At 37.4% G+C, this 22704-nt stretch overlaps 14 protein-coding genes across 14 annotated transcripts in view; 8 read left to right on the top strand and 6 right to left on the bottom strand.

Annotated features, from left to right (window-relative positions):
- FDP41_006966 (uncharacterized protein) overlaps positions 1-476 on the top strand; it is a gene marked incomplete at both ends in the record, with an annotated part of 1262 nt that extends 786 nt beyond the window's left edge. Inside the window, one exon of the mRNA XM_044710658.1 lies at positions 19-476. Within this exon, the coding sequence (XP_044558748.1) occupies positions 19-476 (458 nt within the window). The remainder of the gene's footprint in view (positions 1-18) is intronic.
- A 125-nt stretch (positions 477-601) lies between these two features.
- Positions 602-1078, top strand: FDP41_006965 (uncharacterized protein; the record flags this gene model as incomplete). Its single annotated transcript, XM_044710657.1, has 1 exon — positions 602-1078. The coding sequence occupies one exon, from the start codon at positions 602-604 to the stop codon at positions 1076-1078; it is 477 nt and encodes a 158-aa protein (XP_044558747.1).
- Positions 1079-1567: 489 nt separating this feature from the next.
- On the bottom strand, positions 1568-2842 carry FDP41_006964 (uncharacterized protein; the record flags this gene model as incomplete). Its single annotated transcript, XM_044710656.1, has 1 exon — positions 1568-2842. The coding sequence occupies one exon, from the start codon at positions 2840-2842 to the stop codon at positions 1568-1570; it is 1275 nt and encodes a 424-aa protein (XP_044558746.1).
- A 938-nt stretch (positions 2843-3780) lies between these two features.
- FDP41_006963 (uncharacterized protein) lies at positions 3781-5309 on the top strand (the record flags this gene model as incomplete). Its single annotated transcript, XM_044710655.1, has 4 exons — positions 3781-3882; positions 3969-3976; positions 4098-4801; positions 4978-5309. 4 exons carry the CDS (start codon positions 3781-3783, stop codon positions 5307-5309), a joined length of 1146 nt encoding a protein of 381 aa, XP_044558745.1.
- Positions 5310-5376: 67 nt separating this feature from the next.
- On the top strand, positions 5377-7566 carry FDP41_006962 (uncharacterized protein; the record flags this gene model as incomplete). The annotated part of the gene is made up of 3 exons (XM_044710654.1): positions 5377-6086; positions 6152-7059; positions 7106-7566. 3 exons carry the CDS (start codon positions 5377-5379, stop codon positions 7564-7566), a joined length of 2079 nt encoding a protein of 692 aa, XP_044558744.1.
- An 856-nt stretch (positions 7567-8422) lies between these two features.
- Positions 8423-9217, top strand: FDP41_006961 (uncharacterized protein; the record flags this gene model as incomplete). The annotated part of the gene is made up of 2 exons (XM_044710653.1): positions 8423-8762; positions 8973-9217. The coding sequence occupies 2 exons, from the start codon at positions 8423-8425 to the stop codon at positions 9215-9217; spliced, it is 585 nt and encodes a 194-aa protein (XP_044558743.1).
- Positions 9218-9300: 83 nt separating this feature from the next.
- On the bottom strand, positions 9301-9846 carry FDP41_006960 (uncharacterized protein; the record flags this gene model as incomplete). The annotated part of the gene is made up of 1 exon (XM_044710652.1): positions 9301-9846. The coding sequence occupies one exon, from the start codon at positions 9844-9846 to the stop codon at positions 9301-9303; it is 546 nt and encodes a 181-aa protein (XP_044558742.1).
- Positions 9847-10166: 320 nt separating this feature from the next.
- On the bottom strand, positions 10167-11336 carry FDP41_006959 (uncharacterized protein; the record flags this gene model as incomplete). The annotated part of the gene is made up of 1 exon (XM_044710650.1): positions 10167-11336. The coding sequence occupies one exon, from the start codon at positions 11334-11336 to the stop codon at positions 10167-10169; it is 1170 nt and encodes a 389-aa protein (XP_044558741.1).
- A 17-nt stretch (positions 11337-11353) lies between these two features.
- Positions 11354-12037, bottom strand: FDP41_006958 (uncharacterized protein; the record flags this gene model as incomplete). Its single annotated transcript, XM_044710649.1, has 1 exon — positions 11354-12037. One exon carries the CDS (start codon positions 12035-12037, stop codon positions 11354-11356), a length of 684 nt encoding a protein of 227 aa, XP_044558740.1.
- Positions 12038-12644: 607 nt separating this feature from the next.
- On the bottom strand, positions 12645-15439 carry FDP41_006957 (uncharacterized protein; the record flags this gene model as incomplete). Its single annotated transcript, XM_044710648.1, has 2 exons — positions 12645-13319; positions 13376-15439. The coding sequence occupies 2 exons, from the start codon at positions 15437-15439 to the stop codon at positions 12645-12647; spliced, it is 2739 nt and encodes a 912-aa protein (XP_044558739.1).
- Positions 15440-15692: 253 nt separating this feature from the next.
- On the top strand, positions 15693-16074 carry FDP41_006956 (uncharacterized protein; the record flags this gene model as incomplete). The annotated part of the gene is made up of 3 exons (XM_044710647.1): positions 15693-15816; positions 15912-15957; positions 16020-16074. 3 exons carry the CDS (start codon positions 15693-15695, stop codon positions 16072-16074), a joined length of 225 nt encoding a protein of 74 aa, XP_044558738.1.
- Positions 16075-16257: 183 nt separating this feature from the next.
- FDP41_006955 (uncharacterized protein) lies at positions 16258-17076 on the bottom strand (the record flags this gene model as incomplete). Its single annotated transcript, XM_044710646.1, has 1 exon — positions 16258-17076. One exon carries the CDS (start codon positions 17074-17076, stop codon positions 16258-16260), a length of 819 nt encoding a protein of 272 aa, XP_044558737.1.
- A 1154-nt stretch (positions 17077-18230) lies between these two features.
- On the top strand, positions 18231-18737 carry FDP41_006954 (uncharacterized protein; the record flags this gene model as incomplete). The annotated part of the gene is made up of 1 exon (XM_044710645.1): positions 18231-18737. One exon carries the CDS (start codon positions 18231-18233, stop codon positions 18735-18737), a length of 507 nt encoding a protein of 168 aa, XP_044558736.1.
- Positions 18738-19319: 582 nt separating this feature from the next.
- The window catches only part of FDP41_006953 (uncharacterized protein), a gene marked incomplete at both ends in the record, with an annotated part of 4224 nt that continues 839 nt past the window's right edge, over positions 19320-22704 (top strand). Inside the window, 2 exons of the mRNA XM_044710644.1 lie at positions 19320-21055; positions 21195-22600. Coding sequence (XP_044558735.1) covers positions 19320-21055; positions 21195-22600 — 3142 coding nt within the window. The remainder of the gene's footprint in view (positions 21056-21194; positions 22601-22704) is intronic.

Raw genomic sequence — 22704 nt, 5'->3', positions numbered from 1 at the left:
CATTATTACATTTTGGAGATACGACAACAAGCTCAAATGCCAAACCAGCAACACCATCCTCAGATTCACATCTTCTTCTCGATGACGTTCTTTCTGCTCCAACTCTTCCTCTTGAAGCACTTGTTCCACAAAAAGAAAAGAAAGTGGTACAAGTTTACAATAAGAATAATTTTAATGTGAGATTTGAATTTAAGGAATTGGAACCAAATACTCTCAATGTGATTGCCTATTTTTCAAATAACAATCCAAAGGAGGCTATGGGACTTGATTTCAAGGTAGCAGCTCCAAAATATGCTGAAGTGACACTCTTCAAAGCCACTGCCACTTCTGTGTTGCCAAATACCACCGATAGTGTCTCTCAAAAGTTCAAGATAAAGGTTGTTGGACAAAACCAATCACAGACAACCAAATTCCAGTCAAGTATAAACTCATTTGTAAGATTGGTGATAAGGTACTTGATGAAACCGGCACTGTGAAGCTTTAATTCATTAAATAATGTTTTAATAATGCAATAAGAGAGTAATAGAAGGCTGAATCAAACAATAGAACCAAGACGAAGAACATCACAATATTTTAAATATTTTTTTAAAATTCCAAAAAAATGTTTGGATTGCTGAAAACACGTCCGAAACTCGTTCAAGAGCTGATACAGACGCTGCCCTACAGTGCCCGACCATTGAAAATTAATGGACAATGGAGGCCTCCAAAATTGAAAAGAAGACAAGTTAAAGCCTTGTATGAAGCAGCATGTTTACATAAAATTGAATTCCCTGCTGAACATAAGGTTTTCTTTGAAAAGGATTTGGATACAGACAAGAAGAAGCACGGATTCATAAAACCACAACGTTTGAGATCGGATATTGCTGACTTTTCAGATAGAATCGATAAAATCAACAAGGCATTGGCTCAACAAACACCAAAGATTGAAAAACATAGAGAAGAAGAACGTGATAAAAGATACAAGGACTGGTATGACCTCGGTTTGTTCGGTAAAGTGTCTACCGATGATCCAAAGAACAAGTATATGGTGGATAAAATTCTCAAGGACCAAAAGAACGCAAGCAAGAAGAAGAAATAACTTTGAAAGTCAAGCGTTTCCGTCTCAATGTTCCTGCCATCATATGTTGCAAAGCCTGCAATTCTTCGTGTTTCACCTTTCCGAGAGTTCTTCTTTCATCAAGAGACATTCATTATAATAAATCTAATTGGCTAGATGTATAGATAAATAATAATTTATTATTATTGATTTGGAAGACATGCAAAGAAAAAGTTTATTGAACATGGTCTCGAACAAAAGAAATGAACAAAGATTACCTACCTATTACCACACCGAATTTCACAAATTCGCCTACCAAAGAATTTCCCTGTTTGGCATGCAAGCCAAATAATATACTGACGTGGTCAATTGAGTGTAAGTGTAGTGTTTATTTATGTGGTGGATGGTGGGGAACAAAATTGTGTTGTGTGTTTGGTTGGGTGATTGTGGTGTGAAGATTAGTGAAGTTTGTGATGGAGGGATGGGATGTGCTTGGTGTGATATTGGTGGAAGATGGAAAGGGGAATGAACCTATTGGAATTGGAAATTGCTTGGAGTTTGGACACCTGAAAATGTGAATTGGTTGTTTTGCACGACTGTTGGTTCAACATCTTCTTCATCATCTTCAATTCCAAAGTAATCTTCCACAATTTTGTATGCCTTTGTATAAATTTCCTTACTTTGGTGATCGGTGAGAGCTTCCAATTTGTCAACACCTCCAGCTTCTTCAATAAAGTCTGCATACAAGTTAATTCCATCGGTATATTCAGCCATTGCAGCGCCTGATTGTAAAATATTTTCTAGTCCTTCCAAAGCAACACTAACAACCTTTACGTCTTTAACAGAAAGCAAGTCACATAATGGTCTAATACATCCTCTATCAACTAAATATCGGATTTGTTCGTCTGTACCTCCTGATGTTGCGTTCGAAATTGCCCAAGCAGCTTCCTTCTTTACATCAAAGTCTCCAGGTTGTTCCATGATATGAATCAATGGAGGAATAATATTTGCGTCAATAACGCTTTGAATTTGGTCTTTGTTACCAGCTGTGATGTTTGAAATTGTCCAACAAGCTTCCTTCTTAATACTCTTCTTTGGATGTTGGAGAAGTTGGCAGAGGGGTGCTAATGCGTTGCAATTAATGACAACTTGTGTTTGACTATCATTTCCGGTAACAATATTACCAATAGTTCTCAAAGCAGGAGTTTGGACAGATGGTTGATGATGAAGTAATAATTCAACAAGTCTTCTGACTACATTATGTTCAATAACGGCCTGAATTCTATGATTAGGTCCGTCAGATAAATACGAAATTGCCCAACAAGCATCGGTTAATACTTCTTCATCAGAATTGTATAAAAGTGTAGAGAGGGTTGGAAGTGCAGGAGCAACAAGCGAGAACTCTGGGATTGGCTTTCCTCTGCATAGATTGGATACAGTCCATGTAGCGTTTCGCAAAATAGTAACCTTTGGTTGTTCCGCAATAATATTCAACAATGGAACCATAACGCCCATTTGCAAGACATAATCTCTGCATCGAGCGGAATCACCAGCAATGTTTCCTAGTGCCCAAATAGATTGTTCTCTGACGTCTTCATTAGGACTTCCTAACAGTTGGATGAATACAGGAACGGCATTACTTCTAATAACCGTTTCTGTGTGTTCGGATGTTCCTGATGCAATATTGGTGAGAGCCCAAGCTGCTTCGAATTGAAGGGCTGGAATATCAACACGTTGAAGAAATTCTACAAATATTGGTACTACGCCTGTTTGGATGACTTCATCGATTGGTGGAGACTTTTCCATAGACAAAAGCTTTCTGAATTGAACGGTTGCCTCCAACTGAAAAGTTGGGTTACCGGATTTGATGGCTTCAAGAAGAGAAGGAAGTTGTTGAAGTTTTTCTTGGATGAGTGGATCGTGTTGTGCAACACCGGTTGTACTTTCTTCTCTTTTGCAGAAGGTCTTCTCTTTTGCTTTCTCAAATTTGTTTGTTTATCGATACGTTTTTGTTTACCATCTTCAACGCTGAGAGTGGATTTCAAGTTTTCTGTTGGTGTTTCTTGTTGCTGCTTGAGTACATTTTAGAATGTTATAGCTGTTGATGTGGCGATAAATATAAAAACGTCGAAGAGGAACGGAAGGCAGTGGATTAAATGGAGTGGAATGCGGCAAGAACGGGTTGAGTTCTTGAGTTATTTTTTCGTCGTGGAATTTTTTCAAGCTTTGGCGCCAATCACTTTTTTGAATTTTTTGTTCCTTCAACAAACACCAAGAACACACACGCAATTATATTATATTACTAAAGTTCCATTCTCGCAATTCTTGTACAGAGAATCTTCTCTGGATTACATGATGTGGTGCATAATTCTCCATCACCATGGTGGCCATGAATTGTCAATGACCATGCGGAATAAAAGAATTCATTCCTTCCACTCTTTGGTCATATATAAAAATAATTCAAGACTACAATTTTCATGAAGACGACATGCCTTCAGGCTCTCAAATTCCGAAGATCCTCATGCCATCCTTTCATCACCGATCGCCTCACCTTCAATTCCTCTTCACTGAAATTTCTTGATAAGCTTCACGGAAAATGGATCTATCGCATTGGTATCCATTTTCAAACTTCGAATGCGTTTCCCAAAACATACCAACAACGGATGTTTGGTGCAATTTCTTCATCATTGATTTCATTCCAAAGTAGAGAATTGGAATTGAATTTTTCATCACAGACTCAAAAAATGTCCTCTCATCAACAAAATGAAATGATACCATCCGCATCCTCATCCTCATCGGAAAGTAATGGCAAGCACTCATCTTCGGAAGAAGCAGAATATCCAAGAGTTTTAGATAGAAATTTGTTTAAAAGAAAATTAATGTTCTTTTAACAAGAGTTCCAGTCAAAAATCTCTCAGTGTTAAATAAGAAGTTAAAAGGGTATGTGATGGCTTTTAATGAACAATGTGATTTTTAATACCCAATCTTTGCACTCTGCTCACTCATTTTGAAATTAATTTATAATTTAAATTACATCCAATTACATCCATTATTGAGACAGACATTTATTGGATCGAAAAAAGATGAAATCCATTGAAGATATCGACAATTGCACTGATTATAAATATTTGATTTTGCATGAAAAATACACTACTGTGGAAAGCGTACCTCAGAAAGTGATGGATATTTTAAAAGAACATGAAGCTGGGGATCTCACTCAACAAACAAGAGAATTAACGTATGATCATTTGACGTACAACGAAGTGTTATCAACCTTCGTTCCATCTGGCCTTGAAATAACCTCGTCATTTGAACAAGTTGGCCACGTTGCTCATCTCAATATACCAGACGAAGTGTTAAAATACAAATATTTGATTTCACAAGTTATGCTAGATAAGAACCCTACTTTAAAAACGGTTGTAAATAAGATTGGAATGATTGATTCCGTGTTTAGAGAGTTTAAAATGGAGCTTTTGTGTGGAGAAGACAATTTTAATGTTACTGTCAAGGAAAATGGCATTACCTTTAAATTTAACTACAGAGAAGTTTATTGGAATTCTCGACTCGGAACGGAACATACGAGATTATTGAGCTTTTTTGACAAATCTCAGGTTGTTTGTGATATGATGGCAGGAGTTGGCCCATTTGCAGTTCCAGCTGCTAAGAAAGTTAGATGTCGAGTTCTTGCCAATGATCTTAATCCTAAGAGTTATGAATACATGAAAGAAAATGCTATCATTAATAAGGTCACTGACAACATGGAGTGTTTCAACATGGATGGAAGAGAATTTATCAAATATCTTGTTGAAGAGCGGAAATTAGTTTTCCATCATGTCATTATGAACTTGCCAGCATCAGCAGTTGAATTTCTCGATGTTTTCGCGTCGATCAAACTCGTATTGATTTTCAACCACTCATTCATTGCTACACCTTTGTGAAAGGTTCTGCCAAAGATGGAGACGATTTACAAGAACTCTCCAAACAGCAAGTGGAGCAAGTCATTGGTCAAGATCATGTCATGGAATATGTTGACATTCACCATGTGAGAAATGTTGCACCAAGGAAGGAAATGATGTGTGTCTCATTTAGGCTCAAACAACCTCATCAGAATGCTCCTACTACTTCTCCTCTCAAAAGAAAGCAAGAAGAAATCAGTCCCAGTGAAGAACATCAAGAGGACAAAAGCTCAAACAATAACATTCATCACATTGTTGGCTCGAGTTTGGTTTCCTCTTTCTCTTCTTTGCAACAAGACATTGAGTGGTTGTTTTGAAATTGGAAATTGAAAATTTGGCGGTTCTTTGTGCACAAACTTCCCTCAAAAAAAATACAAAAATTGGATGGACGTCCCACTGAACGAGAGACCTCCAACGGGAAACGGGCTTCGTCAACGAACGACCCTAGGCTCCAATGGAGGTGTATTTGTACAACCTTCACAACGACAAAATAATAATAACAATACGACGGTTATGGGAGGATCGGTCAATCCAATGGCTCAGAGTAACCTTAGTGCAAATAATGCAAACAACACAACATACAACATGAGCCAACAAAATTTACTCACTCAACAAGTCGGAATTATAGGATCACTACTGAATCAGTTCGGAACTGGGCTATGTGGGATGATTACTGCTGTCGGTGGATGCTTTAATGGATGTGCAGGATCGTTTTTTAGTGGATTTAATGGAATGTCAACAAACTTATCTGGCTATATTCCCAATTTAACCATGATGCAATTTCGATTATTTAATTTATTCTCACCAACATACAACTCAAATGCCAGTAATCCATTCGAAAAATATAATGATTTGCTCATCATGAAAAGCAACTCTTCAACGGTGCAATATTACTCGAGGGATTCAATGGATAACTTGAAAATTAAGGTTACTATTCGAAGGACGAATATGGTGATTGGAAAAAAGACATTGAAAGAGAGAAAAGAACAAAACGCTGGATCACTTGAGTCCAATCTCGAAGAGGACGACGAAGATACTGAATATAAAAACTATGTGACAGTATTTCAGTGGCAACAAAAAGTATTCAGCCCTAGGTAAGTTGGAATCAATTCCACAGCTCATCATGAATTCTCACCATTTGAAATATAATCAACAACAGAGAAATTATGGTTTATAATGAAATGAAAACGCCAAACACTACTTTGGATGGTTTTTATAAACGAGAAGTGGATTCCTTAATTGAAAAGTTGGGGAAAGAGAAATTATCCATCGATTTATTGCCATACATACAGGATGATTTAGAAATTGAACAAATGATGGAAATGTTTGATTACAAACGTGATAAATCTTCCACAAACCATGATCAACAAAGTTCCACTCAGGAACAACAAAATGAACAGAAAGTGAAACCTCCAAAAAAGAAATTTGGTTCTGAAGGAATCTCAGATTTGTTGCAGCACAAATTGTTCACATATACCGATATTGACGATTTTTATACCAATCAAATCCATTCATCTATCCCTTGTGCTTCCAATGAACCGTACCCAATTTCAAAAAAGAGAGTTTCCACTCCGCAACAATCCAAAGCTCAAACCATGTACATAATGGCCAGTGTTGGTTCAATGGACAAGGGTATTTGGAAAGGAAAGGAATATCCAATTTGTATCATACAAGCTCTTCCAGATGGTAGTTTTCTCATGAAACCAGGATTTTCACAAAAGCCTCAGGATGTTGAGAAAGAGGAACCTATGAGCGAGTTTCTGAAACGATATCAAAGTGAAATTGGAGACATTGATTTTCTTAATAACAGAAATAAGGAAAATAGATATATTTTCAGGACTGAAGATGGAGCTGTTTATGAATATACCATTTCTCTTTATAACGATTACAAGAAAGACAACAAAGTTGATGAGACCAGAAAACGGATTTTGAAGCAATTACATGAAAAATCATTGCAAATGAAACGTAATTTGGTAGGAATGGAATTTAATGACACACCTAAAATTACTATTTCAGGTTGTCAATTTCAGGAACCATTCTTTCAGGAAGAGATTTTGAAGCAGATCGGTATTTTGTGAGGTATTACTTTGATCTCCTTCCAATTATTCATTAGAAAACCCCATGTCTCAAAAACTGGTGGCTTCAACTCAAATGGGTACAGCCACTGAGATTTGGAACGAATTTGACAATTATTTTGAAGCACATTTCGCATTTACATTTCACTTTGATTGTCTGTGCGACAAGATTTCTCCAACCCCTAAACTATTCTTCCAAGTGACGTCCAAAGATTCATGGGACCGATTCAGGATGGAAGGTTATGGTTTTGTCTCAATACCATCCACTCCCGGTTATCATCAATTAACAGTTCAGACATGGAAACCTGCAGGTTCCATTCGCAACAATTTGCGAAGTAGATTTGTTGGAGGTTCTACTGAACTCAGAGATCTTTCTTACGCTGCCATACCGAATGGATTCGATCAACATTTCCTCAATAAGTTTGGATTTTGCACAGAGACCAGTGGTTCCATCTCGCTAAGTCTCAATATTGTTCTTCATGGTCATGATGAGCAGTAAGAAATTACGATCATTGGAGACCACTTCTAGCTGCTTCACGTGTTTTTAGACTCTCCTAAAATTCAGTTCATCATTCTCTGAAAACAAATGTTTATGCTGAAAATAGTACCAGTTCAACGCCATCTTGATGGTGGAAGTGCCACTATTACCTCCTCCATATTTAAATGGATGCTCCTCAACACCAAGCGTGGAAAGGCCATCAAAACTGCACAGTCATTGTGGCGCTCCTCCTTAAATAGTGACATGCATGTATGCTTTGAATGCCAAAACATCAATAAAAACAAAGAACCCTCATCCTGATGTACTGGCGAGTCGTTTGATACTGTAGTTGTAGATGTTGTAACTCGAAGGAAAGGCTTTTAATACTTTTGTCACCATACGAACTCCCTTAAAGTTTACAAGATAAATTTTAAGGAAAATAATTTCTTGCAAAAACAATGTAAATTTCTCTCAGAGATGAATCCAAGGACAAATCTAGGAGACACACACTAGACGAGAGCTTAATTCATACCTAACTATAAGCAAGTTGAGAATAGCCTCACATCGTTGGGAAAATGGAGACATCCCAAAGCTCGCTTTTAATTTATGGAACTTGGACTTTTCTTCATGACCAGACATTTCCCTTTATCCAATTCGTATAAATACGTTCCAATTATGGTTTATTTCATTTTTAGATACAAATTTTTTTGAAGCACAAAATATCTGCAATCAAGTTGTAAGTTTTGAAGAAAATCCTTCTAATTAATAATAGGATGAGAGAACTGATGAGAGGTAATAAGAAGAGAGACTCTCATGTTCATGTTTCGAGAAATTCCTAGTCTCGATATGATTCAAGAGCCCTAAAAGTTTGAAAAAAATGGCCCGTCGTTTCCTTCTTCCTCTTTTTATTGGTGTTGGTGGTGTTTTGTTTGGTAGCCACGTCTTCTCAAGCTCTCCTAGCAATCTTGAGGCTGATCAACTCCCTCCTCAAGGTATTCCAAATACCAAACATGAGAGAACTTTCATGGCTATTAAATATGATGCCATTCAACGTGGAAATATTTCCGAGATTATGGGTAGAATGGAACGCAAGGGATATAAACTTGTGGGTTTGAAGTTGGTCCAACCATCCAAAACTCTGATTGAAAATCACTATGCTGATTTGAAGGGAAGACCATTCTTTGAAGGACTCGTCAATTATATGACTGGTAAGCCAGGTATGTATATGGTTTAAATTTTTAATATATTAATGATGATAATGGTAATCCATCAACATTAATGAATCAATATTGCCAATCATATGATGATCATTCAATGAATTTCATGTTCAACACAATTATGATGTACAATGACTATGTGGAAATTGTGCTAATTATAACAATTTGTGAAAATTCTTGTTATTGAATTCAACATTTTACGAATTTCAGTGGTTGCTATGGTTTGGGAAGGAAAGGGAGTCATTGCTTACTCTCGTGTCATGATTGGTACTACCAATCCTCTCACTGCTGCTCCAGGAACAATTCGTGGTGATTTGTCCATTGATGTCGGTAGAAACAGCGTTCACGGAAGTGACAGTGCTGAAACTGCTAACAATGAAATTAACTTGTGGTTCACTCCTCAAGAAATTGCCAACTATGAGCTCTGCACTGCTGAATGGACTTATGAAAAGTAAATTATTATTAAATTATTGGTGCAATACTCAATACTTTATTTGTGTATCATCAAAATTGTTTCATCAACACGTATACACAATATTTAGTAAATCTTGGTAAAAACGTCACCATTGCTCAAAGGCAAAGAAGCCAAAGTGCTGGTCACAACCTTCAACAAGTGATCTTGACCATTGTTGTGGAAATTGATAAAGACAGTGTACATTCCATTGGTTGGATCTCTTGCGAAGAAACCATCAGCATTTCTACCATCTTGTTGATTGTGCAAAACGAATGAAGTTGGACCAGATGCTGTCACTTGCCAAACCTTTCCGCTCTTTTCTTGATAACCACCGAATGGAGCTTCAGCAACCAATGGGAAGACTCTGGTGAAAGTGTCACTTGGTCCGTGCAATTGGTTATGATCTGGAGATGGCTTCAACAACCAATGAACAGAATTGTCAAAAGTCAAGACAACTGCAAATTCAGATGAGTTGACCTTTGGAACAGCAATACCAGTGGCAACTCTTCCTGTTCCTTCTTGAGTCCATGTGAAATGATGACCATTTTGAGTGCAATGCCAGACTCTGCCACCATTTTCTCTCCATTGACCAGTGAGGTTGAGGTTAACAACGTGTGGAACGGTGATCATTGTGTCGTGAATTTGTTGTGAATTGTTGTTGTATTGAAAGAGTGATTGTCGATTTTTTTGATGTTGACAGTCAGCTGCATGATCACGACCTTTCAAGATTTATAGTTTTCACACATGCCCCACCTACTACCTTGAGCGTCATTTTAACGAGGTTACTCCTTTGTCGCGAAACATACCGATGCAACAGGCAGAACCAAAGCAGGGGCGCTAATAGTACATGTCGCCCCTCACACACCGATGATCACCGTTCCTTGGACGTCATGTGATTGTCAATTTCTTCAAGATGTCAATTTCATATTCTCATCTAAGAATCCACTCTTTTAAGGTTTATTGTTATTGTCTGATACTAAAACCACTTCTGTAGACGTTGTTGGCTTTGAAGATGTTTGAGGTGGAGTCGCGACTTTGATTGAATCCTTAAGGGGAGGCGATTCTTGAATAGAAAGGTTAGAAACGGTGGACGAAGTGGAGGCATTCTTATTACTTGAAGAGGATGAATCATTAGAAAGATTCAACACGTCTTGTGATGGTAATGTCATTGTAGATGACAAGGAGGATCCATTTTGTTCCAATACAGCTGGAGTTTGTGCTGCTTGTGAAATTTGCTCTTGTTCAAGAGCTGGGTTTGCTACAGAGTTTGCAGACTCTGTAACAGCAGGCTCTTTTTGTTGATCCTTATTCTGGGCATCACTTGTTGTATTTTCTGCTTGTTGACCATTTGTAGCGGTTGCACCTTGTTCTGCTCCTTGTTGTTCTGTTTTTGGTGGATGATAGAACCATGTTGGTGTGAGAGACACCTTAAGAGCTTCCCAAAGCGCAAATCCAGCATCGTGTTGAATTTTCTGATTCAATAAAACTGCTGTAATAAATGATTCGGCGTGTTGTTTCACGTTCTGATCCTCGAGAACAGTGTGAACAGCGTCACTTCCAAGCTCAGCTCCACTCTTTTTCACAACATCGTAGAGAATGACAGCTGAAAACATTTCAGCAACTGATTGTCTAAACGATTCGTCTTGTAGAGCATTATTCAGTAGTATGACTAATTGATCTTTTGTTTCTGGTTTTTGTAAAATTCTATAAACAAAATCTGCAGTGACTTGCATGGTTTGTTCATCATGCAACAAGTACATGGCCACAATCTCCTTGACAAATTTAGAGACATAGGTTTGTGTGGTTGGATCTTTCAAAACTTGTAACAACAGAGCAACCAATAAATCTTGAGTATCTTTTCTTGCGAATAATTGGCTGAGAAAATTAACAGCTTGCTCAACTGTTTTTGGATCGCTCAATACTTGTTGAACAACGTCCTTACTCAATTGCTCGGCACTCATTTTCAAGTTTTTAGATTCCAATGATTTTGAGGCGACATCAGCTCCGTGTTGACTAAAGAAATTCTTAATATTTTCACCAAATTTGTAAATGACTACTGAGATGACAACCAGAGAAATAATTAAAATTCTAAACAAGGAATAACCTCTCCTCTTTAACATGAGATCAATTTCATAAGCTAAATTCCTAATTTTTTGTGTGTAAAGTGATACTCGGGATTGACTACTTGAGGATTCATTCCCGAGGCCAATAGAGTACTTGGATCCATGTTGGGAGTAATTGGAGTAGTTGTTTGTTGTGTTGTCCCGATGATATTCGTTGCTGCAGTATTGCTGCTGCTTGTTTCAAGTGGTAAGGTTGATGATGGAGATTGCACAAGAGGAGAAGTGGAACTGCTGATGTTGGTGTTGTTGCTGTTATTGGACGTAACACTGTTGGGAGTTGTATCTTGTAAAGCATGGATGCTTTGAGAGGCTGTTGAAGATGTGAGTCTATACGTGTCTGCTGCTTGATCCGAAGAAGATGCTCCATCAAGGTTGTTATGGTTTGATTTAGCATGGGAGGAAGAAGCTGCAATCGTAGACGTGTTGTCCTGAGGTGTGGTTTTGTTGTTTGTTGTGGTTGTGGTTGTTGATGTCTTGTTGTTGTTGGTGTTGTTCTTTCGGGGAGCTTTGAATGAAAGGCTTTGGTGATAGTTGGTACCAATCGAATGAAAAGTCGGATCATCTTGATGACGACTCGATGAAAAACATCCAAATCTATGAGAAACTGAACCACCACTCAATGGTACTTGAGTGTGTGGTTGATTGGGCTTGGGTGTGCTCCGAAAAGACAAACAATTTCGAAGAACGAGTCGTTTCATCTCTTGCTAATTTTTTGATAGGAGCTTGCCACAACAAATTGATTGAAGTGAATTTGATTTTGGTGAATTTGACGGAAAGGGAGCTGTAGCGAATAAAACATGTCCAAAATAGAGAGAGACATCCACAGAAAAGGATCCAAATTGTCACAATCAAATTTAACTACTCTTCACGCCAAGTGTATTCCTTTCAATATGTAAATTATCCTCGACACCATCCGACTCCAAGAAAACGATCGAATTCGGGTCAAAAGAGTGACAGTTCATCTCCCATTAAGAGTTCATCGAATTCATCTTTAAGGAAATCTCCCATTGCCTCGACTCCACTTTCACCCATTTCGAGGACCATTTGGAACACTTCTTCACTTTCCACAACTCCAACGAAGACGACTGGGAGCAAAAAATTTCGTCGAGGATGGGATTCGAACCCACGCGGATTTCTCCAATAACTTAGCAGGCTACCGCCTTAACCACTCGGCCACCTCGACTCACATTAATTTTTGATTTATGATATATAAATGCATATTACACCAAATTTAAAGCAGAAAGACAGAGGTTTTTCGAATGACGAAAGTTTAATTGTCAACTCGCTATCAGATCCAAAACGAATTTATTTACGCAAATTACTGAGTGCAAGAGCTCCCAACAATAACGTTGTTGTGGTTAACAGGACATAGAGACCAGTGTTATCTTTGGCAGCAATAACACCTGGTTCTGGTTGGGTCAGAATGTTGTTAGCTGCATTTGAAGTTTTCCTTGTTGTTTCTGTTGTTGTTGATGGCTTTTCAGCTCGAGAGGTAATGGCTGGATAATTTGCTAGAGAACCGATGGAACTAAATGTGAGTGCCAAGTAGGATGGTTTGTCACGAAGTAAATAGGCCAAAACTTCTGCAGGAGGCATTGGTGGTGGAGGAACATATTTAGCACCTTTGACCTTCTTTTTGAGATAATCGACTGCAAGAGCTTTCTGAATGAATAAATGTTCGTCAAAGAGAGTTTCAAATCGGTACTTTAGTCTCAAATTAGGCACATTGGATTGACGAATATCATTTCTTCCAAACATTCTTGTTGTTCCAAGCCAATACTTTTTAAACACATCCTCAAATCCAGATTGAATTACAGAATTTCTGGCAATCTCACACAAATCTACATTTGTCAAGTGATACACTTGCGCTGCAATAGAATATTCTTCCATTAATGGTTCACGAGTGAAGTGGAACATGAGAGGATCATCTGTCGATAAAGCAACGTTGAGACCTCTTTGGAAAAATTGAGGGAATGGATTCTTCTCATAGGACAAAAGAGTGAATTGTTGGAAAGAGGAGACATGGCCAAACCCACTTGAGAGAGGTAATAAAGATATTGCAAAACTGGAGCCTTTCTCAATTCAATACCGTGATTGATTTCATCTGAGAGTAGATAGGCACTGACCAAGTGAGAAGCATTACCGGCTTCTCCGGCATGAGGTCTGATGGCAAACGTGTTCAAGCCCTTGGATTTTCGATACGCATTCAACACCTTAATATTCGCATAAAAGTAATAAGAATAGTAGGCATAGGGAGGATTCTCACCAATTTTCCATTCATCTGGAGTTGGTAAATCCATGTGAAATCTTGGCTCTGGTTTGCTCTCGTCATCCACAGAATCAAATCCAACAATGTAATTCAAGAATGTACTAATCTCTGGATACTTGTCTGGACATCTGGTCGCTTCAAAGAGTGGGTTGAAAATATTGTAAAGCATTTGTTCAAAACTTTCAATTGCATTAAATTGTTTGTGAACATTATAGAGTCGAGGAATTTGAATGAGCCATCTGATATTGGGGCTATACATTCGTTGTTTGATGACCCACTTGGAAAGATTTTGCCATTCATCATATTGCTTGCCGTAGATGGATACTCTTGGTTCTGCGTGTTGATATCTACTGTCCTCATAGTCCCTAAAAACCTCTCGCGTCATCTCGGCAAAATATTTGCCTTCGATCATGTTGTCAGTTTTTAAAAATATTTCTCTAAGTCTGGATTGACCAAAAGGTGAATATTTCAAATTGAATTTGTCAAATCTGTGCATGGTTTGGGTCTTATCAACGTGAACATCTAGAGTATCAACAGACAAGTCGAAAGGCGTCAAGTTCAAACTGTCAAACACCTCTGCTAGAGTTAGTTTTTTACCATCTCTAACAATGACAACTTCATCTGGGCATTGCTTTAGCTTTCTCTTGATATATCTTAGCAAGTGCTTTTGGTGTGCCATGGATGATAAGTGCACGTGACCGTCAACTTTACGAACATTGTACCAGTCTCTGTGAGGCACAAGCTTTTGCGTCTTGATTTCTTCAAATTGTTTCAATTTTTTGAAGAGGGTAAATTTCAACTCTAATGCATTGAGTCTGGTGTAACAAAATGATTTTGTGGGAGCATCATACATGAGGTTTGAAAGGAATTTGTATGTTTCAAAATGCTCTTCAAAAGTAACAGGAGGAACTATTTCTTGGCCGAGTGTGTTTTTCACATAAAAAATTCCCTTTCTCATTGAGATCGTGTCATCAGATGTAACAGGATAATGTTTGCAAGCGTCAAGGTCATAAGGATCAAAGGTCTGTTTTGGTTCTACATAGGCATGACTTCTTGAATTGAGTAACAATTCATCTTCATCAACATTTCCCACAAAATCTTCCGTATGATAGAAACAGTTCCATGGACGAGCGTCTCTTCTGGACTCTTCGCTATATTCTCCAACTTGATGCTTTCTTCTCATTTCTAAAACTTTAAATAAATTACTGCATACTTGAACTATTTCATCGTTGATATATTCCTCAGCAAAACATGCTTCCTTTGACCTGATTTGTTCTAAAAGCTGTGATTCATCTTCAAAATCTTCTAAATCTGCTTTAAATGCATCTTCATTGTAAACGAAAAGTGCTCCAGGTACGGCAGTCATGGGTGTTGGAGTTGGTATTGCCAAATCTAAAAACGGTGGAGAAAATGGAGTTGTTGTTCCAGGCAAGAAACCCGAGGATGATGACTTTCTCAATTGCTCCTTTTCCTTAACTTTCTCTTCGAATTCTTCGGTTGCTTGTTGCATTACTACAGGATTGGGTAAAAAACTGTGCTCAACAATGGAACTCAATGGAGTCATAACATCTGTATCGATATTTGATGACGATTTGCTAACTTCCAGTTTGCTTTTTCGAGCTATTGGTCCTTTTTTTGCATGATTAGACGTAAAGGACACAGTCAAACCTCCCTTCTTTGCATTAGTTGTGTTACCATTGTTTCCGTTGTTTCCGTTCTCATTGTCGTTAGTCGTTGGTGATGCTGACGATGGGAGGGGTCTCTCCTCTTCCAGAAGCAATTCCTCTTCGGGAAGAACCGAAGGCTCACCCAGGTTCGATGAACTTGACATTTTTTTTGCACCTGCACCTCATGCACTCACCCATAGTGAGGTGGGGTTTGGAGTTTTTCTCAAAATGATTGAATGGCAAATAAACAAATTGAATTTCACCTCATCTCTGCAAAAGAAAGTTGAAAAACACCAAGTGAGGTCTTTACCAAAATACAAAGGCGAGGCTTCATGTGCCGACTCTTTTCAACACTCCTTGGATACGCTTTCCAAAATGAGAAAAAGAAAACAACAGCAAGTCCGATCATCATGAAAAATGAATCCACCACCTCATCCTCATTTACAGAGCAAACAACAATTATTTCTTTCGTCCCTCAATCCGGTTGAATATTTGGATCAGACATTGGTGACAGCCCATCTGAAGAATGCCATTACACAGAGTACGTACTTGTTTAAACTGTAATCACTTGATACAATGGAGCTCCTTTGGATCGGAAATTGACCTGTGTTGTATGACCATTGTTTCGAATTGTAGTTTTGGAAATGAAACCTGATGATCCTCTTGAGTTTTTATCTGAATAGTATGTATAGAATTGAATATTTCATGAGACGAATTTAAATTTTTAAATTGAACGATGAACAGCTTTGCAGAAGCAGCTAAAGACAAAAAGAAAAGTTCAACAACGAATATTCCTTAATCGCCACGTAATTCAATTCTCGTTTTACTGATGATATGTAACATATTACTACACAACAAATGTAAAATACATTAGATAATTTTATTTATTCAATGGCAATAGATCTCACTTTCTCCTTTTGTGGAGGTGCATCAAGTCTAGGCAATGTCACACTAAGATTACCATCATCTGTGAATATCGCCTTCACCTTGTCCATGTCGATAGAGCCCTTTGGGAATCTGTACGACTTGGAAAATTCGTAATGGCCATTGTCAGTTTTTCTTTTTCTCCTCTAATAATGATCATGTCTCCAAGAACATTTTCTTGAACCTTAACCTCAATATCTTTCTTGTCAAACACATCTCTTGGAATGTTAGTGACAGAGACACTCACAACATTTCCTTCATCATTGGATGAAGTTTTCACATGGGAGGAAATAGGACCTCTTCTCGTTGGAACACCAACCTGTTTATCTTTTGAAGATTCATCTTTGGTTGACTCTAATGCAGGCTTTCTCAAAGAATTGATAGTGTTACTCCAATCCTCCCACCACTGATGATCATCAAAGATGGAAGGAAGTAAATGTCTCTTCATCAAATTATTCATTCTTCTTCTCATTTTACGGAATGAATTTGAGAACCAATCATCTTCATCGTCATCAAACATTCTATTCCACCATCGATTACCAAAGAATGAGGAAGGGAATAGAGAGTCATGATGATCTTCAAACCAGTCATTTCCGAACTGATACTTTCTTAATTGTTTCATCAAGTTTCTCCATTCGTTCCTATCCAGATCGAGAGAGCTTGATTCGGGTGGATTCTTGTTCGAGGGAGTATTCAATTCTTTGTTGTCTTTCTCGTTTGATGGAATTGAGGCTTGATCTGTTGGAGTCTGTTGTGACTGTCCTTCTTTCTCTACAGTTACTTCTTCGTCTGCTGCCTTAACATGATTCGCTGAGAGAAGAACCACACAACACATCAGGGCGATCAATAGGCAAATAACTTTGAGTTTTCGAGACATGTTGTTTCTGTATTAAAGAGAGTAAGAACGAATAGTTGAGATTTTCTTTTAAACTTAGTCCTCAATGAAGCCTTTGATTGAGTACTTTTTAAATGGTTCTAAAAATATTTAAAAACATGATGATTGAATCCTTATGAGGTCCTCATAGGAATTTGTGAGCAACTCAGTCGTGTTTTTGTTGAGCGTTCAATCCGATACACGTGTTTCTTAGCTCTTGTGAATTCCGAAGGGCACTCCCGATAGTTTTGACTCAAAACTTGGAAAAGTAATTTACTTGAATTGGATTCACCAGACACTTAAACAACAGTCTTCCGAATTGTAAAGATCTGTTCTCTTTTATATATTTATATCTCTAGCAGCTTTGAGGGAAGAAAGAAGAGTGGGAATGAAACGAGAAGACTGTAAATTGCTTAAATTGAGAGACTTTTCCTTGAAACCATCCAGGTACTTGAATAATATATTCTTCCAAACTCTCAGGATGATTCGGTTCATCTCATCACTGTAAACTCAAATTCTCAAAGCATCTTTATTACTGTAAACTCAACCACTGACTTTGGATTCGGACCTAACACGATTCGTGAGAAAGTGTCGTCATTTGTTACGACTCTATCTTTATCTCGCGAATCACAAGATTCGGAATGCACCATATTCAGTTTTGAGCATACTAAAGGAAGTAATTAGAAATTAACACAAACAATGTTCCCATCGCGTGTAATGCTCAGTTGGAATATTCTGCGAGAGACCTCAACCACTTCCATCCCAAGCGTAGAGGGTGATGACTGTTGCTAATTCAAGATCCTCCATTGAATGAATATTGATCACTCTTTGTTCTCGATAGAGTTGTCCTCATTCACTGCACACAAGAGTTCAGTCGGTTTGTTCCTCTCCTTCTGTTGTTCAAACTGTCGGATGTCGTCTTTCGTTTTGTTGACAGATTCTATTGCTCCTCTAATTCGTCCGATCTGCTGGCGCGAAATTCCTTTCATCACTATTAAAAGCACACATGATGATCCGTAACTCAAACAAAAAAAAAGAAATCCACAACATCTCGCAACAGTGACTACAACCACGACGTGAAAATATTCACATTGACACTATTACATTCACAATCTTCTCTTCCTTGAACATTCCTCATTACCCCGCAATATATCATTATGGCTATTCTCGCAAAACTCTTTAAAAGTATTAACATTGAATTGGACCACGTGCATCCTCGTAAGAAACAACAAGTGAAAATGCCAACACAACAACCAATCAAACAACAACCTCAACAACCACAAACCACTGTTACGACTCACTTGAAGATGGACACAGAAGCTTCACAACCTCATCACTCCGAAGTAGACTCAATCGTTCAACAAGTGAAAAGTTTGTCACTCGCTGATACTAAACCCATTGTTGTTGTTTCATCGTCATCTTCACCCATAAAAGTTCAACAAGTGGGACCAATGTCGAAACCTCTGCAAAAGAAGAAGAAACCAAACTTGCATGTGAACACTGAAAAGAGCTCAAGTAATAAGAGAACAGTTCCACCTTATGCCATCTCACTTCCTCGTAAATATCATGCTTCGGAGCAATTACCGGGTGATGTTATCCGAAATGTGTTCATGCAATGGATTTCCACGACAGAGTATTCGAAATTTTATGAAAAGTATCAATAGAAGAAGCAACAATTAATTATTGTGAAGAAACAAATTTTCAACAAAACCGTTTTGTAAATATCTACTCGCCCACGCCTCGCTCTCTTCTCGCAGAATGAAGAGAACAATCTAAGACAAAAGAACTAGGTCCATCTTTAATGTACATACAATAAATCTCAACCATGTCTTCAAAACATTATTTGTCATTCTTATTGAAAATTGATGGAAGTGTTCATAATCGACACCAACAAATCAAAAAAAATGCAATCACAAATTCGAGGAAAAAAAATAACACAACACCTCCGCTAGGTGTTCACCTTGAGCACCCTTTATCACCACCCAAAGAACCATCTCCGAATCATTAAACTTAAATTTAAAACTTATCTCTCCCTCTCTACGAAGTACTGTACTGATTTGGTACCGTACAACTACCACCGGTTATAAGTACTGAGATTGTTACCGTTGTGATCAAACTGTAATCAAGACCCTATTACGATGGCAGTTATTAAGATCAAAGCGCTATTGACTGAATGGTATTTAATCAGACTAACAAGATCAGATTCGTTATACATATTAAAAAAAAAGAAGAATAATTCAATTAGGATGCCCAGCAAGATCGGTAAAACAAGACCCAACCATGGATCCAATCATGGACCCAAGCACTCTAGCTCACTTCAATCATTAAACGACTACATTGCTTCTGCTAGTTCATCTGTAGATAATGAGCCCAATTTGACAAATAATCTCAACCCTACTCACAATTGCTCTACTAGTGTTGACACTAGATTGTACCCAACTATTGATCCAATAGCTGATGAAGAATTGGCCGCTAAAACTAATAGTATGAGCATGAGTAACCAAGACAACATTGAATTGTTGGATAATGAGCTGACTAATAACCTCAACATACAAGACATGTCAGTTGATGAAATTGTTGGTAAAACTTTTCTCAAACACAATAATGCTAAACTAGATACAAACAGAACTCTTCTTGACACTGATCAGATTTTAGAAATTGTATCTGTTATTGCTAGCCCACACAACCCTATGACCTTAAATTTCCAACATGTTGTAAAAGCCACTCTCAGAATACTCTCTGATGACATTAAATACGAAATCACCACAGAAAGAAAGGCTTTTAAAAACCATAAAGACAGAAAACATGTTTGGGAGTTATGGAAGGAAAGAATGAAGAATATTAACAAACTATTATCTGAGAACAAGAAAAGTAGTAATGTCCAACAAGACAATGAAGAATTCAACATCAATGACATAGCAGTGAAGGAAATCACTCCTCCCAGATATATTGCTGTTAGATATAGCAAAATATTTGAAGAGAATGAGGTAATTGAATTAATTAAGGACAAACTTAGTGGCAAATATGTCACCATCAATCCGATTATTAAGCTCAATAATACCATAATTGTCACTATTGAAGATTGCGCTCAAGTAGAACAGGCAGTTGAAACATTACGTACAAAATTTAAAGAAGTCAATATCACTTCATCATGTGAAAACGACACCAACAAAATTATACGTGTCCATAATATTCCAATAGGAGAACTATGGAAAACTACAGTCAAGGCAGATTGGAGGAATGCTATTGAAAGCGATACTGGTGAACCCATTGTTGAAATTGCTACAGCTAGAATTGGTAAAGAAATGGCAGCAGTGATCACTGTCAAAAGTATGAAAGCCAGAAATAATCTATGTAAGGCAAAAACATATGATATCACTATTCCTAGAACAGAGGAAACAGTCACTATGAAAATCGACATACCATTCAACTATGCAATGGATGTACAATACTCTGACATCATTGGTAGATGGCCTGAAAGAAATGATTTGATTAGAGCTAGAATACAAACGGAATCCTCTCTTGCCAGAAAATACAATAATGACCAACCTGTATCCATACTTATCATCAATCAAGAGAAGAGAATATGTTTGATTAGACTCAACAATCTATCTAATGCCATCAGATTGGTAAACCATGCTGCATATGGAATGAATGAATGGACATTGGATTTTGCTCTCAATTATCCAATGCTAGAAGATTTCCTGGAAAAGAAACCTGATACAGTTCACAAAATTTCACAAAATTTAGGCAGATCTTCTAAAATTGCAGCGAAAGACGTTTCCTTTACTCTTGAAAAAGTGCAACAAGATCACCTAAAAGAAATCAAGAGAATTGAAGCTTCTATGGATAAAAGAATTGCAGAACTTGAGGCAAGACAGAATCAGAAATTGGCTATGGGATTTAAGGAAATGGCTAATATTATCAGAGCAAATAATGAAGAATTAATGATTACCAATAGAATTGCTACTCTAACATTTCTGTCTGGTTGTACAAAAGATAATACCAAGAGGAAGATATATCAAGAGGAAATTGATGAGTGTCACAAAAGCTAAAACTACTTGATTCACTTCAGTAGCTCCAGAATTATCTATTCTAACCCTCAACATTAATGGTCTCAGAGCAGAACCATTATCAGCCCTAAGAGGCTACCTCAACTCAATCACTCCTGATATAATCATGCTCCAGGAAGTTAAAAGCGTCTACATTGGTCCAGATTTTCCCTCTATATATTATTCTTCATTTACATATTATCACAATCCAAGAGATTCCTGTGGTGTATCTATTTGCCTCAACAAAAGCACTTTCAAAGATATTGAAGAAATCATCTTAGATCCGATCATTAAGAATAACGCGCGAATTATTGGCGTGAAATGTAAAATCAATTCAATTAATACTCTAGTAATTTCTGCGTACTTTCCAAATCAACCAGCTGACAGATGTGAATTCACATATATTCTTGACAACCTAATTGAAAAATATCCTAACTACAAAATCATTATTGGAGGTGATTACAATGCGATTTTATCCGAGAATCACTCCTCAAACGAATCTAGAAGAACTGATCAAAACATACTAGATCTTATTAACAAGAGAAATCTTAATTACTATCCTTTCCCTCATTTATCATGGCACCTTCATTATACTATTAACAAACAATCCAAGTCTATAATAGATTACATATCCACAGATTTTCCAATTGCATCTGGAGAAGTACTGAATGCCAACTTCATATCAGATCACAAAATGGTTAAAATTCTACTTGACCTCTCATGTCAACGAACACCTTTGTTAATTCGGAAGAAGCGTAACTTTCAAGATCCCAAAAATAAGAAAGAAGTGCTGGCCATTAGCAAAGAATGTGTATCTCAAGTTAAGAATTTAGAATCTGATAACGACAAATGGCTTTTCATTTGTGATAAACTAGGCGACAAATTTGTGGAGGTCAATCCACCTAAACTTGATCCTAAAATCTACAAATATAATAAGCAATATAAGAAGCAATATAAGAAGCTCATGTTAATACTTGATAGAAATGAGCACGGATATCCTTGTGACAAACTTTTGACCACTATTGGTAAAACTTTAGAACAGGTTCCAAAATGTCTTGCAAGTGTCAAAGAGAAAATCAAGAACCATATCAAATGGAGCCATGATAAGGCTTTGAACAGAAAGATGAAATGGTGGGAACAAAACTATGCAACCAACTCTAAACATCTGAGAAAGAAAATTTACAAAACGTCATCACCACCATACAAATTATCTATCGAAGGAACTGAAATTAGTGACCCCAATGAAGTTGCCAATGTGATCAAGGACAAATATCAACAAAACCTCAACTTTAGAGGAAGAAATCATCAAATTGACATTACCAAGTTTTTCAAGTACAAACATCCATTAATTGATAATTGCAATGACAAAATACTCGGTAGAATTACCACGGAAGAGAAAGAATGGATAATTCAGAATTTGAAATCCACAGCACCCAATGAACTAGGTTTAAGACAAAAAACTATCAAATACATGTGTAAGGAATTACAGGAGGAAATTTTTCAAATTATTGAAAATATCATCACAACTGGATTTACTCCTGAATCTATGCAAAGTGTCAGCATTCTCCCAATTCACAAA

This window comes from Naegleria fowleri, assembly GCF_008403515.1.
Source record: "Naegleria fowleri strain ATCC 30894 chromosome Unknown tig54, whole genome shotgun sequence".
Taxonomy (NCBI): Eukaryota; Heterolobosea; class Eutetramitea; order Acrasida; family Naegleriidae; genus Naegleria; species Naegleria fowleri.
Note: the sequence above shows the minus strand (reverse complement) of the source record. Positions and strands in the feature narration are given on the sequence as shown.